We start from the raw sequence: 21452 nt of genomic DNA, 5'->3' as shown, positions 1-21452 counted from the left end.
TGTCTTGGTACAGGGCGTGAGTGTGAACTGCTGTATCTGATGATCCCACAACACTTGGTGTCTTGGTACAGGGCGTGAGTGTGAACTGCTGTATCTGATGACCCCACAACACTTGGTGTCTTGGTACAGGGCGTGAGTGTGAACTGCTGTATCTGATGACCCCACAACACTTGGTGTCTTGGTACAGGGCGTGAGTGTGAACTGCTGTATCTGATGATCCCACAACACTTGGTGTCTTGGTACAGGGTGTGAGTGTGAACTGCTGTATCTGATGACCCCACAACACTTGGTGTCTTGGTACAGGGTGTGAGTGTGAACTGCTGTATCTGATGACCCCACAACACTTGGTGTCTTGGTACAGGGTGTGAGTGTGAACTGCTGTATCTGATGTAATTCCACATTATGTGACTGTGCTCCAGTCTCAAATATTGCTGATCTAACTTGCTGCCTAAAGACACTCTACAACAACATACTGGTTCACATATTGCTAAAGGTGGCCAAGACTAAACTCACTCTCTCAATGCTCAATTCATATCATTGTGTATTCGTGTACTTGTTTACTAAATTTTTTTAACAAAATGCTGAAACACAGACATTGCCAACCCCCTCACTATACTGCCAGTGTTGTACTGTTTACTGCCACAACATAAAGCTGATCAACACAGGCTTTATAACGAGATATGTCTGTGCCCATCAAGGTGCACACAGAAAAGCCATCTGATACCTGCCCGGAGCTATGTAGGATATAAGGAGTCTGTCTGCCTCCCCCTGACTGGGTTGTGAATCCTGCATGTATTGTTTGGCTATTGGGGGGCATTCCTTCATGAATGCAGGAATTACACTGAGATCCAACCTGTCCACAAACTCATCAAAGTGCCCGCATCTGATATACTGCCATGTCTTCTTTGCTCCTTAAAAGAAGTTCAGGACACCTATTATATAATACTTAGACTGTCTCACAGTCCCTGGACATATTTTCCCCTTCCATCCAGCCTTTCCTGTCATGCAACAGCTCAAATGAAGCAAGTCTAGATTTTCCACAGGTTCAGGTTCAGAAGTGAGTGATTGGGTTGAGGTTTTAAGCGCTTTGATCAATATTTCACAGCAGGGGACAGCAGAAATGGGCTTCACACAATGTACCCTTGTGGATAATCAGTGTGATGACAAACACTTTAACCACCTCATTACTCTACTGTCATGATGATGTTCCTGCTGAATCCTGCTGAAGGGTGGTTAAAAAACATGATGACTGTAAGTATGAAAGACACTTCTACCTGAATAAGCATGACAAGCAGATTTGCTGACTGATGTATCCAGGGATTTCTGGTGATATGAATTAATGTGAAGGGAAGTATTATTCATACTCAAATCACTGAGGAATCTTCATGTAATAAATAATAATATTCATGTCCCCATTTCCCCAAAATGATCGTAACCCTAAGACGATCACAACTCCCATACTTAATATGTAGGCTTATGACAGTCTATGTTAAAGTATAGGAGTTATAATCATCTTAGTGGTAAGATCATTTGGAGGAACACGGCCCTTGCACTCATCTCCATACCTAATGGGCTTGCTCTAAGTGCATACAACAGTTCAAGTCAGTTTTAATATGTCCAATGGCGATAGGTCACATGAGTGTCTCAGATCATAAGGAAGAGAGTTCCAAAGTACAGTTCGTGCTGAAAATACAGAATATATTTAAGGAAAGTTTGTTACATATGCTTTTCACAGTCATTGAACTATTCAAAGTAATTCAGACCTTTTCAATTTGGACTTGCGCCAACTTTTGATGTGACTTTTCCTCTTGAAACTTTCACTCTATTTTTATAGGATTGCCGGTATTGAAAAACCTGATTTTATTTCCGGATCTTGTAGTTTTATGTGCTTGAACATAATTGGGGATTATTTCGGTGCAAAATACACTATTCAGCTTCAGTTGTGTTTTTGTCATGATACTGTCCTTGATGAAAGCGGGTGAAATTGATAAGCAACTTGTTCATTTCACACAGCATATTACATTGCAGAAGCTATCTGAAATCTCAAATAGCATATGTTGATACTATCTATATTAGGAAACAGACATGAAGTCGCCTTTTGCTTTTGTTGCGGAATACATCTTACATGAAATTGACAAAAAATGTTGGAATTGCTTTTCTTTGGTGTTAAAGTTTGAAATTAACATTCCTGCTTTGAGTTTTGACATCAATGAGCATATTCCATATGCACTGTTGCGTACCAGAGCTTTTGGTTTTTGAGGCTTTTAGCATGTTATTGTTTTGAATTAGTTTGACCTTGCGTCAATTTCAAGACGGTTGAAATGTATGACATCATTTTCAACAGACAACCTGCAGCAACACCATTGATCTTTCTTTAGTCTCAGGGGATGAGTGCTTCACGTTTGACATTTTCCATTTCTCAGAATAATTTGCTTGCCTTTGGTGCTTGTATGTCCACAGCGATTAAGAAACAAGATGGAAGGATATTGAGAGTGGCAATTGTCCAGGGATTGGACCAGTTTGAAAATACTCCAAGCTCTAAGACGATATGAATCTCATGTGTGCCAACAAAAATATTAAAAAATTCAATTTGGAACTTAATTATCCTCTGAGGGCATATGTTCTTTGACCTGATAGGTATTTTAGTTGTGAACAGTTTATGACACATTTTATTTTGTAGGCAAAAGGAACAGTTTTGGAAATCAACTGTCTATTTTAACAGTACTTTTCCTTGATCGGGTAGCCTACAGGTTAATGACCTTTAACATTTTCATGAAATATATTCTACATGGATTTTTCAAGAGGGTTTGTGTTTGTCATCAAAGACATATTTGCAGTTATGATTCAGAATATTGGTTGAAACTGTAGTTCATTTTTCTACAGAGTGGGATAATCTCATTTAAATAATATGAGTTTTTGTGCACAAGAGGAAACATCAATTTGCCATGAAATTGTTCCTGGATTACTAACAGTCTGTGTGCATCCTCAGATCTCAAGATCAAGCATTGTCCAAATCCACTCCCTCACCTTGAGGTAAATCCACCATGTAGTGATCAAAATGGTTAGAGGCAAAAGCGGTTCCGGTGAAACGGATAAGGATTTCATCATTTTGTTTCCATTAGCAATAAAGGAAAACTTCCTGCTAGAGAATGCTTGTGAAGAGGCTTGTCACTGTAGAGGAACATTGTGTAGATTTCATCACGTTGTGTATTGGACAGCTATCACTGTGTGTGACTAAGTGTGAATTTTAATGGTTGAAAGAGAATCACAAATGAGCAGAGGGTTTCCATGCCAAGGGAGATAACTCTTGCTGGCTTGACAGCAGACAATGAGTAAGATTCCTGTAAAATAACAATGTGATGAAGCTGTTATTAGTTATATTTTAACACCAAAATTATTAACAGGTTTCATAATGATGTCTGAAAGTTGCATTATAACAGCAATTTTTACTTTCTACCAATCTGTACTTGATACCAGCTTAAAAAATTGTAATGAGGTTATCCCATTAAAGAAACATGAGTTGGTGTTAAGCACTGCTGTCATATGCTATGTATGTTCATTTTATCAGAGATATATCAACCATTTCTCTTAAATATCCAGAATATGATAAGGCATGCAGGATCATTGAGTATGTCTTCATGAGTTAGGAAACTGCCCTTGAAATTGTTTATTGCATGATATGAGCACCTATCCCAGGATTACCAAGCAAATTCTTACTTATCAGAGTATCAGTGTCATATGTTCTGTCATGACATATATGTAACTGTTTACCAGATCTATACTTCAATACTGGATGGTCAAATATTCAGTGCTGGCCCTAACCGTTCCAGAACTCTTGTTACAGTTAGTTCCAATACCATCTGTACATATGTCCCAGCACTAAATGTGCAAATGTTCCAGCACAGTCTGTACAAATTATTTAGTACTCTCTGTACAATTGGTCCAATACCATCTGTACAGATGTCCCAGCACTAAATGTACAATTAGTTCCAATACCATCTGTACACATGTCTCAGCGGTAAATGTACAGTTGTTCCAATACAGACTATATACAGTTGATTACTCTACAATTGTTCCAGTACTAACTATATATTCATCAGCTTAACAACATGTCATCTGCACATTACACCCTACCACCAACATCAATTATAGATTTCGTTTTAAATCATCTTTTGTATGAACTGTTTTCAAAACCTATAAAATAACTTACAAAACATTATCAGATGTTCTTTTACCTGCACACCAAGCCATTGTAAATTTTCACCAGACAGCCATCACTTCCAGACAGGCTCTGACCTCTCACACTATGAAAAGTATTATGACGACATGGTGTCTGCTTTTGAGGTGGACATAGCTGTTATAACAGCTGAACAAAGCTTGTCAATTACATTTCATTGCAACTCATGTCTAACAATGTAGACAGTGGTGGTAGACAGCTGACTGCATTCACCACACCAGATGGGGAATATGTATTGTGTTAGCGAGACACCAGTATTAGGGCATGTCTACATCCAACTCTCTGCGGTGGTATATGTACACTAGGATGTGCTCTCTGGGAGGAAGCTATAGGTATAAGTGGTAGGTGCTCCAGGATGTGCTCTGAAGGAACTATACTCAATGACAAAATAAAAATAAGAAAAGAGTAACCTATAGGTACACTAAGATGTATTGCTGGGCAAAAACTATACTCAAGGACAAAAACAAGTAATGAGTGTGTATGGGTTGTAGGTACTCCAGGATGTACTTGTTGATAAGAAACTGCACTCTGTGATGCAAATAAGGCAATACATGTAAAGATTAGCAGATATTTCACACCACAACCTGTATGTAGCTTGAAGATGGCCTTCTATTATCTGACTGATGTTCCATATGATGCTACAGTGAGAATGTAACTGATGACTTTTTACGTATGACATGGTCATATTCAGATATATCAGAGGGATGTGAAATTTGCTTTGCTTTATGTTGTTGTTTGTTGTTTACTGCTACACATAGCAATATGTAGAATGACAAATGGAAAAAAACACTGTTTGCAAACTGGTTTGATGTCATCATTTTAAAAACAGTTTCAGAAATACATATATGATTTTGTGAATTTAGTGATAGTGTGAGGAACAAAGAATGTACATATCAGTGATGAAGTTGTACAGATTCATAGTTTTTAAGGTGCTGAATATAAAATCACCTTCGACATTAAGCATGGATACTGAAAACCGGATGCAAATAACAATACTTAAAAACACTTCAACCATGAAATGCAGGAAATGTGTTCTAACTGAACTTATTGACAACAAGGTAGAGGATATATCATCATTTATGAAAGATAACAGGCACAGGCTATGTCAAATATATCAAGTGCTAGCTCTCAAGTTTTATTGGTACTAATGTGATAAATAAAAAATGTTTATACATGAAACATGTAAGTACAGTGCTAAATCACTTGCACTAGATGATAACAAGTCATGGGTTAATTTGTCATCCCGCTAAAGACTTGAGACCCTTGTCTTGCCTTGTCTACTAGGCACTTTCATCAATGTAAATGGGTTCCATGAACTCCAGGAAATTTCTGGTAATCCAGTTAAATGAAGAAATTGGCTTTGTGGTGATTTTGGAATGTATACTTATTGCATGAATATTTGATGATGTTCCATTGTTTCAACACAGTGCACAACAAGCTGAGGAACTGACTGCTGGCTATTTCATGCAGTCTTGGAGTAGTGCTACTATTTGCTTTACGTTGCTTTGGCCATAGGTAGCTAATTTATTAGCTAATTTATTATCTATTTCTGGAAATATGAATAAATACTTGCCTCCAAAGCTCCGGAGAATCACATTTTGGAGATGTTAAGGTTTCTTTAATAACTATAGGTGTGTGCTAAACTTGTTCAGACTTTTTATTTGTGTCTAATTGCCTAAACCTCCTCGCTCAAGGAACTAAAATAGAATTGAAATAATTTCAGAATGCAGATGTGCTGTTAAATAAGTTTTACTTGCATGAGTCATGGTTTGGGCTTGTCTTTAGTTTTCTTTTTGTTTTTAATGATGGTGGTACGTCTTTGGCAAAAAAGGTATCAATAGGTTAAAAATAAATAGGAAAATGTGAAGTCTTGAATTATGAACAGTATGGTTCATTGACTGGTGACTGAATGTCAGGAGACTTGACTGTTTTATGTCACACACTGCAATGTTCCAGCTTTATGGTAGACATCTGTAAAAAAAAAAAATCAAGTCTGGACCAGACAATCCAGTGATGAATGTTAAGAGAGAGCTGCTTTCTGGTAGCTGTTAGTTTAGCCAGAAAACTGTTATTTACATAGCAAAATTATTGTAGATTGGCATGATAGATTAATATTTCTTTGTTTTGAGCTTTCGTCATGGGTGAATATGACTTAATGCCACCTTTGGCAATATTTTAACAATATCATAATGGTAGACACCAGAAATGGGTTTCATAGATTGTAGCCATGTGTCGAATTTGCATCAATGCTTTATCCACTAGACTACCAGACCGCAGCTTGATGCTTAGGCAACATACCCTAATGTGTACATTGTTGCATATACCATGACCACTCTGGTTGTTTGGGTAGCTAACTGGTTCAAGTTTTCATTTTAACTCTGGCAAGTTTTATTCCGAACATACTTTCCAGTCAGAGAATCCCTCATGGTGTCATGATCTAACTGGAATATTGCTAGAAATATGTAAGATTATAAGATTATGTGTTCAACTTGATCTAATGTCTCTTTTTCTATTTCTTTTCAGACTTCCATCACCTTTTAAGCATAGCAACAAGAACCCCAGCTCTATAAGTAACCTTTCTACCTCTAAGGATAGCTCCAATAGCAACTCCAACCTCAACCAATCTCGGGGGAAGCCGACGCTTCATGGGGCCAACTCCACGTCGAATGATAAAGTGCGGTCACATCTCAATCAACAGAATAACAATAACAATTTGCAAGGTAAGAAATTACTTCATGATCAGCATGAACTCTTTGATCCTCAGATGTATTTTTTTCAGAAATCATGTTTGGCACATTGAATGGAGAACTCTTTGTTCTTACTTGGAGGTTTTGTCTAACTGTAATTACGTTTTTGTTGATGATGGATGATAAATCTTCAGATTTACAATTTTGCATTGTTTGTGTGTTGTTGTTGTTGTCAACATAGGTTGTTTACGGTCAAGGTTATCTCAGTTAAACATTCAAGAAATACCTCATTCATAGTTTCATATCGATGTTCTGTATCCAGTTTCACAGGTGAGATATCGTTTAATGACAATTATCCCATCACTCAAACAAGTATTTTGATTAGTCACAATCACTCGTATGCTACTTTTCAATCTCACAATAAACGAACCCAAATTATAGTGAACATTGATGGTATAATTTATTTTATTCTTCATTAAACCCCATTTGTACCTATTTCTCAGTAATACAGATCATATTAAACCTGAAAGGATTACATAATATACACACCATGTATATATATTGTGTATATACAGACAAGCTGAAATAAAAAATGATATATATTTGCTAACTTTGCAGATTTTTTACTGTATGCAGAAATAATAGTATTTATGTACATAGCTATTCAGCTAATTGTATCCCAGCGTGTCTGTCATATTACGGTATATGATTTTCCTGTGTAAAGTACTTGTGCCCTTCGATGTCTTCCCTTCATAGCCAGGCTTCCTTCACCTTGCATACAAACATCAGTCTAGGTTGTTCACCTGCCTTCAAGATAAGAGGATTAGATCATAGAAACCAAACAATTATCTGTAACGCAAAAAATAGAAAGTAGCCAAAAATAATTGATTGTTTAAGTACTTTCCACCCCCTGGCAAGCCACCTACAGCCCTTAGTGTCTGTCATCAGTATTACACTTAATCATAGATTCACGCAATATTTGCTTGTAGATTTCGTGTCTAGACATTGGATAGTATGTATTCTTTTTAAATCAGAGCTGTCCTGTCAAGTAAAACAGCATACTTGCTCTTAGAAGATCAGGGCATAAAGACTTTTAAAGATCACTACGACATTGGATCAAATTATTTCTTATTGATTTCTGTTGTGGATCGTAAGACCTCTCTCGAGAGGGTTTGAAATAGATCATACTGAGCCATATCACATGAGTGGGAAATGTACTGGTTGTTTTGATACAAGGTACTGTCCTCTTAGGAATGTAATAACTGAAGAAAGTCTTGACATTTCATTAAGCTACCATGCGTCAAATTTTTATTACTAATGCACCCGTTAGTATTCCTTGGAATTCTGTGGAGAAATTGAAACGTAATGCTATAAGAGTCACAGGAGGACATGACAGTATGCCTTGACATTAGAAAGTCACTGTAATATCATTCATAATGATTATGTAATGTCGTCTTAAATAGTCTGTGTCTCAAATATATTCTAATACGACATTGTTTTGATTCTGGTGTTTTGGATAACTGATTCAGTTTCCAGCTTTAGGTGATCGTTGAAATGCATTCATGTTGTTATGAGATAGACAAGGTTATTTTCAACAAGGTTGATTTCAACCCAGAACGTTTCATGTAGTGTAGCAACAGTGGTGGAAGGAAAATAGAGTATTTCTGTGGAAATCATGACACATACTGCGTACACATAGCCACTGATTGAATTTATTTTTGTTTGTTGACATTCACTATCCCAAATGTTGTTATTACCCACTGAACAAGTTTTACATTTAGTCATGAGACTACATAAGTGAGAAAATATGTTTTTAAAGTTGAAATTAAATTGCAAGAAAACTTCATCAGCTCAAATTGAAAGTGAACTGAATTTTCTCAGCATTTCAAATACCTTTCCATATTATGCAACAAAGCAGTTTACAAGGACCAGTGGTGCTCAGTGAATAAAATTACTTCTTTAGATGACTAAATTTCAATTGGTTGAAATGAATGCTTATTCAGTGCATTGAAATGGGACTGCCTATATAAGCGTGGGTATAGATTTATAGATCACAAAGGTTATGGGAATCCTCGTGAAAAGTATCACCACAACCTGTATTTCATAAAAAAATGTACATATTTATGACACAAGTTTGAAAAGAGATGGAGAAACCCACAAAGGCATCCTTCGCACAGTTTATTTTTCCAGTCATACTCATAAAGCCAGAGTAATTTTGTAAGGTAGATCTCACTCACTCAGCCATATTAGACATGTATTCTCTTGTTTTTTTCTTCTGCTTGATTTGTTGTCTCAGCATTAATTCAACCATGAAACATTTCTCAGGGGTGGTGGTAATGGGTCTGACATATTGTGGATAGGCATGCCTATTTGGAACTAATTTGAAATATTTTATATATAATGAGCTACCTTCACCTGCATATTCACGTAGATTGTTGTACCAAACACAAAACATGGATTCAAAAGGTAGGTGTTTTATGAGGTTGTGATTTGAAATTTTTGATTATGAAAGAAGTGTAAATAAATTGAAAGTGATATACCGTGTACCATATACCTTGGGAACTCTGAAATTGAATATGTCCCCATATTTGTTTTGCTCGCAGGATGAATCAGGGATTTGGTGGTAAATATTCCTCATCAATAATACCAAATCTCGCTCTAGTATGTCCTAAAGTCAGCTATACTTATATGAATCATTCAAGGTTAAAAGTGTTGACTTCATGAGTTAGCACATGAGAGGGAGAATCCATTGATCAAAATCATATTTCAAGCATTTGCATGGCCACAAGGTCTTGTGAACCACATCATGGTTTAATGTCACCCAAGCAATATCACTTGTGGGGTCTATTTGTTATGATAAATATTATTATTATTATATATTGGCGTGGCCTAGTATTTAAAGTGTTGGCTCGTCATGCTGAAGACCCGGGTTTGATTCCCACAAGTAGTCACTGTGTGGAGCCCATTTCTGCTGTACCTGTCTTGATGTTGCTGGAATATTGCTAAAAACAGTGTAGAACTATACTCAGTCAGTCAGGATTTCAGTGGGAATACTTTGAACTGGGTTATCAAGGCTTCATTGTATGGGGTAAATGAACCTCAGTTTAAGCAGACAAGAATGCAAGAAAGCAAGAAATGATTGCCCGATATAGTTTCTTTCACAGATTACTGCATATGACCACAGACATGCATAATTTTGAGGACAAAAAAAAACTGTAAAGGGGTTGTTTGCTATCTAAAGGTTACACTCATTTATCTGGTGGTAAGAAAATGACATTGGATATCAAACAACAACATACCCACCCCCTTCCATTTAGATCTGATCTTCCATCCTTGGCCACCCTTTCAGCTCTCAGAAGTACAAAATCACATTGGCGCCTTTGTAGAATGATTTCAATCTAACTGTTTCACTCTGATTAACATCTTGGTGTAGGGAAAGTTTTGTCAGTCTTGCCTGGGTGTTGTGTGGAGTTATGTCCCTTTATTGCAGGAAAAGGCTTGTTGAGATCATTCAGAAAAGTGCTGAATAAATAGACCCTTTGTCTGTTCTTGTCAGATAATGAGAATGTTTTCCTCATCTGGTGATACAACATCACTGACTGCACAACCCATGAAAATACCCACTTACTCAGGTCAGCTGATGAGATAAGCATGTTTTCGACAAGAAACTAGAAATATAGTCTGTATATTCTTCATTCTCGATTATGAAGAACCCATACCAGCCATTGAGTGGAACTCTGTAGCCTGGGGCCTCTCTGTTCATTAATAAACAAATGCTCTTGTCTGTCCCCCACAAAATTATTTTGTTAAATCCAATTACTCTTCGTACTCAACGTTGTACATGTATCCTATCAGACAATTAACTAGACAACACGGAAAATGCTCCTTACTGTTCCCCTGAATACGAAGATTGGAGGAATTATTTTCAAAAGACATGTTTGTGTGTTCGAAACCTGATGAATGTTTGATATTATACATTTGTTTTCATACAACATGAAGCTCAGTATCTGGAGGGTAGCCCTGTGGAGAAAGTATTTGATCATTGCAAGGTCAGAGTTTGATTTCCATGTGCTTAAAACTGATGGAGTATATCTACAATAGGTGCATAACTGTACCCATCACCATTGTGAAATTATATCTATACACATGATGTTCATTTCCTGCCTTTGATTTCACATTTTGATCATTAATATAGTCATGACAGAAAATTCATCGTTCAACTAACAGAGAATCATGTAAGCAAATACTCTTACAAATGGTCTATGAAATCTGTTATTACACAATAAAAAGTCAATTCCCATCACTGTCTTGAGAGGTTGAAAAAATTAGTCAAGATTTGCTCTCTATAAACTAAAATGCTTAGTTTTTGACTCATTTATTCAACAGTCATGATGCTCAGAAACTACTAAAGTTATTTCACTGATTTTATCTAGTTATTCTGTATTTATTTTAGGTCACCAAATGTTACCAAATAATTAAATCAAACTGGTAAATGACTTCTAGCTTTTTCTGGGGTTCATTTTGTAGCCAAAATATCACAAAAGTTTCACATGATCACATATATCCCTCTTACTTCTTTTTTGTGTCTGTTATTTACAATTATTCTCATGAATCTGCACAGTTTCTCACATTCTATAAAATAAATATAAACACCTGGTAAACAAATCCATTATGCACTGTGTATCCCCTGAAAGTCAACCATGGAATCTAAAACATAGTACAACTATGGGTCAGAGATTTTATCGGATATTTTGTCAGTCTCTCTTCCCACTGAGTCTTTTCATAGCCCTTTGTGCAGCTGAAAAAGACTCCATTGAATGAGTGATTCTGTGACTTGTGAGGATAGCTGCAGTGCTAGCTCAGCCTTATAATCGTTTCGCCTAGCATAGATTTTCGAGGCAAGATTAGCCCACACTAATGGAGTTAGTATAAGGGTGTGTATAATTAAGTCAGCAACTAGCAGCGTGGCTGATGTCAGGTTTGCGATTGGTTTCGAGATGTTGGTGTCAGCAATCATGTAGGCCAATGTGGGAGTCACGTGTCACAGTTTGGAATAACCATGGAGTCTATTGTTAAGTCATGGTAGGTGAAATATTTCTCTTAGTCCATGTCACTGTATATTCAGCATGCTACTTGTTAGTTCAACAATGGTATTTCACTACTGCTGACATATTTAGACGTCTTTGTTTTTCAGGTTCAAATTTCATAAAACATTAATTGATAGATGTGAAGTGCCTGAGAAATTGAATATATTATCTTCTTTTTATTGCAGAATGTAAAATATTTCGTGATGTTATCATGAATTTTTGTGAAATACACTCAGAATTGTTCGAGTTCTATAATTTCTGTCTTTTGCAATAATTTAAGAAATTGAATTTTAATGATAGAAATAAAGACAGCTTCTAAACACCTCACACAAAAAGATACAGATCAATATTTCATGCTCTGAAAAAAAGGACTGATCATAAAATATGACAAGCCCTATGAAGCCCCAGCTATCCAGATGGCTCAGTCAAGCTGAAATCTAAGCCAGCAGTTGTGGACTTTATTGTCATAAGATTGACCTGTGTTTTATGATCAGGAGATTCTACATAATTAACATGGATGCCCCCACCTGGAGGTCATATACATGTCATAGATGACCGGTTCCATGTCATTACATGGAGTCTAGTTGCAGGGAATAACCAGTAGAACTTTTGTTTGGCACAGAATTAATGGACCAAGTGGACATTAAAATCCTAACATCATTTGCACTGGATTAGACACACTTCTGGAGCATCATTATCATATTACAGAGAAAAGGCTAACTGTGTTCAACACAACACAAACTTTGATTCACCAGTACAAAATATGATCTCCCCACACATAATATAATCATATATGATCTGATCAATACCATTCTCTGTTTGAGCAGAATGTCATTGTGTTAATATATCTATGATTAAATATGGATGTAAACTTGTCCTTTGTCTTTATCAGGTTATTTAGAATATTGACAAAATGGATCTACAAGATCAGTAGTCACTCATGTGTTCATATGATAATAACTATTTTCAAAGTTTACATACAAGAAGCTTAGGGACATAAGGGTCGATTTGATGTTCGATTACAGAAATGTAGTTTGGAAAGTATGCACCTACAATGAAATGTAATCCAAATGGAACTCTGAAAAATGATTGATGTCAGGTTGAGGCAATTTTGACTTGCCTGATCATTTTGTAACTTATAATTTTCAGTTAAATTTATAATTTACTCCCATAGGCCTAGTGGACAGACTTGAAAACACTTGTACTGGTTCTTGCTTGATGAATGAAATATGCTGCTCTGTACATCCATCAAATACTTCATACAAGGGATGGTAGGTTAGCCCAGAGGTTAAGCATTTACACTGAAGGCCTGAGTTTGATTCCCATGAATGGTTACAATGTCTGAAGCCCATTTCTGGTGCCCCTCTCTGTTATCTTGCTGTAATATTGCTAGAAGCAGTGTAAGCTTAACTCACTAACTGTCTACTTAATACATTTCTTTAAGATATTCATTTTCGTGTATCCAACTGTGAGTATACAATGGTATGGCTGACGGGCCAATATATTTTCCTTTATTTAAAAAATCTGAATATTTTAACCAGTATAAATTGTATTGAAGAAGTGGGAGTATAGCATGTTATAGTTTGATATCTTGAAGATAAAGTATCTTCTAGCAGCAAATAGTTGTTTAAGTAATGTGATATTATTAGTCCACCTGCAGTCCAAGACTGAAGTCTGTCTGAAATAGACTTTACGTTATCGTCATCAACTAAATGTAGAAATGTAAATATACCATTGTACACATCAACACCACATTAGAAACCTTATCTCCTGCTAATGGCTGTTGCAGAAACAGAAGGATCTCTTGTCTGTGTGACATCGTAATGGTCAGCCTCCTTGAGCAGCTTGTGAGAGGCACCATCCAGGAATCTGGACATTGGTCAGACTTCCTATCCTGTGATCATGGTCACTGTAATCTGTGTGTGGTCAGTTTGATGGATGGACATGATCAGACATGGCCTAAAGGTCATCTGGTAGAACCATTAATGTGCATAGTCAAAGGAGATGCGGAATTTACTCTCCACAATGTCTGGCATTGCTGTGTTGATCCAGATACTTGAAAGACAACAGACCATCAAAGTCAACAAAGTGTTCAAAGCATTTCTAAGCCTATAATAAACTATACAGTATCCTAGTGATATGACCGCTTTGAAGACTGAGATCCTGGTGCATATTTTTTTCCTGAGATTTAAAGGGAGTCTTCCTCAAGTACAAAAATAATTGTAAGATTAATATCACTTCAAATTAATCTTGCTGTGATTTATGTAAGTGTCTGCAATATATGGTGGCTAGAATTGTCTCAAGTAACTTATATGTGAGGTGAGGATTTTTGGCCATATGGAAATGTTAATCGTGGATATCTCCTTTTCTGGGGTTCAAATCCTAGCATGGAATGCATACAATTCAGCACTGTACAGAAAATAATGAATTTAATCTAAGCTTAACAAATCACGAAATCTTTCTTCTAAAAAGCAAACTCAACTGTTGCAAGTGTGATGTAAGTGTACAGGAGGGATGACTATCTCAGAATTAGAATCGGCTGTGGAAAGGTATTTACAATGGTTGAGTAAGTGATATCATTTACTGGGTCTTTAAGCAGCATTTCAAGTATGCCACCATGATCAGGCTTTAATGATGTTTGCCAATTCTGTAAGCAAAGGGAAAGAGTAGCTAAGAATATGACAAAGCAAAATAATAAGAGGAGTGAAACATAGATTCAGCAAATGACTGAGGGGTGTTGTATCCAAGGGACATAACTCCCACACATTTGCTGAGGCCACAGTCTTATTGGAGGTGAATACTGGGTTCCACTGTTGTCACATATTGAACATAGGATTATGATAGTCTTGTCTTCTATAATAATTCCCCGGTAAATCCATCGGCACATTTTCTACCCTTGAATGATTTGTGATTGTTCTGATTACTATTGTGTTGATGTATATAGTTCCTGCTGAAAGAAAGTCTTGTTAATCTGACACCGTCCGTTGTACAGCAGACTGTTGGATTAATGAGGATGTCTTACTAAATACATGAGAATAAGTTACGTTTGTTCAATTTGTTACTAACAAAAGTGTCAGATAAAGCCGATTGTCGGATAAATGGAAGTCGGATTAATGAGACCTGACTGTAATTAATGCTGAGTTGAGAAAGGGGCAGTTGCTGGTTCAAGATATGCTTGACTATCCATCACTGTATGATGCTTGTGATGTTTTACTAGTCAGAAATTTCTGATATAAGTATGGGGTTTGAGGCATGGTTGAGTTTAGTTCAAATGCTGACCTTCACTGGTCAGGTCATGGAACTGTCCTTTGGGAAGATCTCTTGTAATTAGAAGTAGCAGGACAAATTAAATCAACTTGGGGATCTTGGTGACCAGTGTCCTGAGTGATAATTATTTGGTGTGTTGTCACTTTTGCAGTTGAGACTAGCCCAACAAATTAACATGGGCACTGACCAAATTAAATTGAATTTCAATTGCTGATGCACTTGTTCAATTGGAATAATCATTGATACACAACTGGCAGGATACAGACTCTCAGATTCACAAATCAGATGCTCATTTTGGCCATCTGTATGTCCAGTGGTCTTGGTAGCCAACGGTCAGTCTGATTGCTTGACAGAGACAAGGGATTGTTTCAGGGAGCTTTGGGGCATATTTATCTCATGAAGGGATCTCAGTTGCCCATGTTGTTAAGCTGTCGTGTTTCGAGGGCAATTTGGTCCAAACAGTGTTCCATCTGTGTGTTCCTCTCAGGAATGACAGACTGTTGTGTGAGTTCAGAAGGATAGATGAAAATGACTTTATGGAAACAAATCACAAATACTTTATTTGGTAGAACTGTAGCCCTGTGATTGGATGTAATAATGCTCTGCCAAGGAAGTGATATAAAACTTCACAAAAATTACCCAGGATTTTGATTCAGCTTACCCATTTGGAGTGGGAATCTGGAATCCAGCAGACAATATTTTGAAATAAGTATGAATCAAGCTGATCAGTGAATAATATCAAAGGTTCATTGTAAGGACTTGGATCCATTTTCTGAATCCTCTGACAGGTAATGTGGCAGATGTAAGGACCCCCTGGTCTGTGATCAGAGAGCAAGTTTGTCAAGGTTAAATGAGATTAGAAACTCTAATCTGTTTGTTCACCCATGTAGAACCACAGATGAAGACTTTATTGCTTTTCAAGATGGTTAAATGTTTACACAGTCAGTCCAATAGATTTGTTTCAAGTTGTCTCCTGTAAAACTGATAAAATGTAAAATCTTCTGACATATATGTCATATCGTCAGACATCCAATTTTTTGCCGCATCAGTTGGGAGCCATCATTTGGAAAACAATTATACTTATCTGATCTCAATTTCATCCAGCACTGATGACAAGTTCTGATACAAAGGTAGCAGACGTATTGCCCCAAACATGGCTGACATGTTAAATTGATTGGTTTGTCACAGGATTTCCTGAATAATTAGATTGATTTTCCTTTGAGGCTGACCATCAAATAAAGTTTAGTTTTTCAAATAGGTATGTGGGAAATTGCCACTGCACTTGATCACCATTGTCTTGTGCTGTTTTTCATGATCGTTTTAGGTCAAACAGATATTGGTTTATTAGATCTAACATGTTTTAGTTAAACAAGATTTGTTTGATCATTTACACTGATGACTTTATCTACCTGCATATTTCGGTTTGTGTCACTTCCTGGTGAATTCTGTATATGTGTGGCGCAATGTTTGCTGGTTTGCTGGAATAAAGGTGTCAGTTTTCAAAGACGGTTACTGAATATTCTAATCGACAAGTATGAAGATGCCTAGATCAGAGTAACCCAGTTGTTGGTGCCAACATGAACTGAATACCAGACTGATATTTACTATAACACAAACATAATTGATCATTATTGTAGATTGTGGTTTTTATAGATTGACAAGTTAATATATATTGTAAACCAAGTGCTTGTTTTGTGATTTTATTCCTGGCTAAAACAGAAAGTCAAAGAGACTAATTTTGAAATTGTTTATTTTAATCTTACTTGCTAAAAAATCTTTAAAAGTCACAAAGTGGTACATATAGTCAAACATTCAATGCTTGAGGATAAACTGTATTAATACCTGCCTAAACAGATTCAACAGATTTGGTTGAATTTGGCAAAATTATATAAAAATTGTATGAATGTGTTGCAGAAATTCAACGATGACACCAGGTGTTTGTGAAAGGTCACAGGTAAACACAAAAATAGAAAGAGAAAGAGACTTACTTTTGACTTTTAGAATAAAATAGAAACTCTAAAGAAGTTGTCAATGACAAAATAAATCTGAGATCCATTGCTGATGCCAGTGGACTGGGACACATCAAAGCTGTATTACAGTATGTACAGTGCACTTGCACTTACTGTGTACTTTGAACATATATAATTCTGATACAAGCTTTCAATTATTGAAAATGAAAGGGAGACCCAATGAGACAGGTGGTTTCTGTGGAAAAGACAGACTTGCTTCACTTAGGAAAATAGCATTACAACAAGGGGGACTGATGGGAATAAGATGCAGTACAGGGACTGTAAGGCAGACTTAGACTTGCACAAGTTTCTAAGGAAACGATTAGTATTTTAAATGAAAATTTGTAAAGAAAAATATGAATAACAGGCATTCATTGACCACTTATGTAGACTTGCCTCTCTAAATGCGAGAACGACTATATATCCATGGGTTTAGGACTCTGTACAGCCTTGCAGCAAGGCTAAGACAGACTGTATCTGTAGTATTGTTAGTGGTTTCCACTCATCATAGTCTTCATTCACCAAAACAAATAAACTGATGACCTGATCAGACTCTTGACCCTGGTGACCAGGCCATCAGTGACCACAAGGGGTTTGCTGTTGATGCTAGTTAGCAGACTGAAAGGTGATAATGTACTAAGTTATTCCCATCTTGAAAGCCTTAGTACACACTTGAGTGAAAATCTATTAACAGATTGACTATATAATTTTCACCTAAATCTGAAATGGGAAGTTGCTGTGTTTCACATAAACTTGTTCAAACAAAGACGAGATGGTGAAAGGAAATACAAAAATATGAATGTCAGAAGGGCCTTTCAATGAATTTCACTTTTATATAAACCACATGTTGAGAATTATTAATAGTGCTGAACTTGGCTAATGTGATGGCTTTCCATTACCCGTCTCTGGATGCTGTTTGTTCACACTGAATCATGAAGTGAATTGTTGTTTCGTTAATTGAAATTTTCGCCAGTTAAATTTTGCTGAAATGGCTGAGAACCATGCTATAATCGGAGTGGTTAAACAGTACTATTCAGACCTGATACGGCTGAACAAATGATTTCTTCTGTTACATCTGTCACAGTATTAACTAGGCTGAAAATTTAACAAAAGGATTCTTCTTTACAAAACTGTGAAATAAAGATTCCTTGAAATTTTCAATTAATCATGGTACTAAACTAACCCCACGCAGAGGACTTATGCATAACGACAGAGCTTTTGTTGAAGTAGCCTTTGTCTTCGTCCTCCCTTAACACATGAGTCTGTGGGAGGGTGTTGGAAACTACAGCAGCTTAAAGCTAGGGTTGTAGACTTGAGTGGACAGTAGCCGAGTGGGGTCCAGCTGGCTGGGTGGGGGACTCGGAGGACTGACTGTTTGGGTTATGGCTGGTGCAGTGTGCTGGTTGGCAGATACTAATGGTCACATGATGGGCAGTTAGGAGCTTGGAAGTGCTCCATTGTCCATGCGTTTATTGTCCAGATTGGATTATCCTTGCACACTTGGTCACTGATTTGTGGATACATCCATGGATGTAAGTTTTGTTGTTGTTCTTTAGGATTTGATGGTTATGAATGGCTGTGACATTTGATAATATTTCCAGTCTCTGATGTTTTGTCCAGTATGTCCAGATTGTACAGGCTGTGGACAGCAGGCCAGGCATTAATTAATGATTTGATACACATTTGATAATTTCAGATAATTGTTCATGTTCAGTTTTCTTTTTGTATTTCTAAGGTCAAACCTCCTAGTTGAGTGGTTTGTCCTGGGTGAATGTAATTATACATTAGTACATCTGATGATTGTTTTCTTTGTAGTCTGTCTCTTCTGTAATGTTGCATTTATCCATGTGTCTCTCATTATGTCTTTCCAATAGCTTCCTTGCAGAGAATGTATCTTCTGAATTTACAAGCCTGTCAAGTTGATATGTCAGCTGTCATTTATTTGTCTAATATGCCGAGAAAGTAACATACATGCTCCAAATGTTTGACCTAACTACACAAGACCACAAGATACTTAATCATGTTTCCTTTCTGGTCTCATTTAGATATGGATCAACCTCACAGATTTATAGATCCAATTACCCTAATTTATCATGTAACGTTAAACAGAATTAGGTGATTTCTTCATTCATTTTGTCTTTGTTTTCAATTTAATAGTTGCTCTAAAACCATAGATCATCAATATCTCAAGCCTTCAAACTGCAGTGAGACATAAATCAAGAGAGATGAAACAAGGTTCATATCAGTGCTGAGCTTGTGAGATCATAGATGTTACGATTGCAACTAAGTATCTTTTAAGCTTGAAATTTGATTCTTTGGTTGTCAGAATCTTGGATCATTCATTATTTTGTCTGTATTTCTTAACTCATACCATTTTTATTCAGATAGTTTAACCACAGTTTCATCCATCTTTATTTATTCCTTTTTGACTGGTCAGAATAAGGATAATTCCTTTTCTCTTTCCAATATCAGTTAGGCCAGACACCAATTTCCTTTCCAAAGCAGACGGTCAAACTTTCCTCCTTCTTAGATTAGAACCAGAAGTCACTCAGCATACGGTGGTCAAGAGACGAAGGAAGGGGTCATTTTCATTGATTAGGGTCAATAAGTAATTAACCTGGTTCCAACTTTCAAATGTCAGGGATCATCTGAAGACACTTTATCCTCTTACATCAACATTTGTCAAAGAAACGATAATGTTCGAATGTAACCTAAGTACATGATAAATCCTTTGTTAACCCTTGATGTTAAGTGTTGGACATAAATCTTTCATTGAATTAGCAGAAATGTATTACATTATACAGGTTTAATAGAATAGAATAGCAGACATTGCCAGCTTTTATCAAAGATCAAAGCATACATCAGGATATATGTTGCACAATGTTTGTATTTTAACAGCATAAAGGGTTAAACATTCACAGAACAATGTGTCTGCTTTGATAAAGCAACAAGGCAAGGAGACCCTTGGAAACATCTTTTGAGGTAGAATTTCAAAGAAAGTGTCAGTAAGATGTGTCTTGAGTTCCTACAGAGAGACAATCAAAAGAAATGATGGAAAAATACTTGTTAAGGAATAAAACCCTAGATCGGTCAGTCTGTTTGCAAAGCTGTTAATCTTTGAAGAGAAGTATTCTACCATCATTGCTGTTTGTTTGTTCTGAGCGTGGAACGTCATGATGGATCATACAGTAATTATTCAAGAGGGACACAATCTTTTCGGTCAAATATGTTTGAGTTTGACCTTTCTTAAGCTGCTATAAAGGAACAGTTGAAACTCCCAGGATTTGGTATTTTCCTAAGACGAGCTGAAGGGTATCCTTGGGGAGTGATAGTCTATTACCTTACTCAAGGAACTTCCCTAGGGGCTGATAAACCACTTTTGGTAAATACAAAAAAGATCACAGACACTAAAATGCAGCAACAAAACTCTATTTTTGAAGAACTCAGAGACGTGAGTGGATACAGTGAAATCCTTTGCTCTCAGTTGCTGTTGTGAAAGTGTCTAGTTTTATGGCCTTGTCTAGGAGATGGAAGTGCCTGAATCTGCTTGTGTAATCATCTACTCTTGTAGCTAATGTAACAAGAACACAATCAGCACTACATGGACTGATGCACAACATGGCCTTGATTGAAGACTAGTAATGAATGTAGAACATTACTCTACCACAATGGACTTGCAGAAGTAGGATTTCTTGCAGACACATTTGGTCATTATTGGTCGTATCTTTCAGTAGGTGTTGTGGTTTCGTTTGTTTGTTTTTGTTTTTTTTCTAGTTTCTTAGTTATTTGGCTGGTATTGGAAGGAATGATCAGGAAGAAGATATGTATCGCATGTCTTTCCATGAAGGAAGAGGGGCAATATTCTGTATTCAAAGTGTATTGCTTGAATGATTGCCATAGTGGACAAAACCAGTGATATAATCTTAACAGCTTGTTGGGGGAACAAATGTGACAGTGTGTACTTAAACAGTAAACACACATCTGTCTGTGCTGTTTCAGACTATCTATGTTCATTATCCCTTATAACATCAGGGAAATAGGAATCATCAAATTCATCCTGGGTCAAGTGGAGGTCAAGAGAAATTAAATGAGCTGTTGACAGCTGTCAGTCAAATGTGTTATACAGGTGAACATGATATGTACATCTCTTAAGATTTATGGAGGT

General features: G+C 36.6%; 1 protein-coding gene across 16 annotated transcripts in view; it reads left to right on the top strand.

Annotated features, from left to right (window-relative positions):
• The window catches only part of LOC137288102 (neuron navigator 3-like), a 514936-nt gene that overhangs the window by 352204 nt on the left and 141280 nt on the right, over window positions 1–21452 (top strand). For all 16 annotated transcript variants that reach the window (XM_067820497.1, XM_067820495.1, XM_067820494.1 and 13 more), the window contains exon 6: window positions 6761–6957. In XM_067820497.1, the coding sequence (XP_067676598.1) occupies window positions 6761–6957 (197 nt within the window). The remainder of the gene's footprint in view (window positions 1–6760; window positions 6958–21452) is intronic.

Source organism: Haliotis asinina, chromosome 6, assembly GCF_037392515.1.
Source record: "Haliotis asinina isolate JCU_RB_2024 chromosome 6, JCU_Hal_asi_v2, whole genome shotgun sequence".
In the NCBI taxonomy this organism is placed as follows: domain Eukaryota; kingdom Metazoa; phylum Mollusca; class Gastropoda; order Lepetellida; family Haliotidae; genus Haliotis; species Haliotis asinina.
Note: the sequence above shows the minus strand (reverse complement) of the source record. Positions and strands in the feature narration are given on the sequence as shown.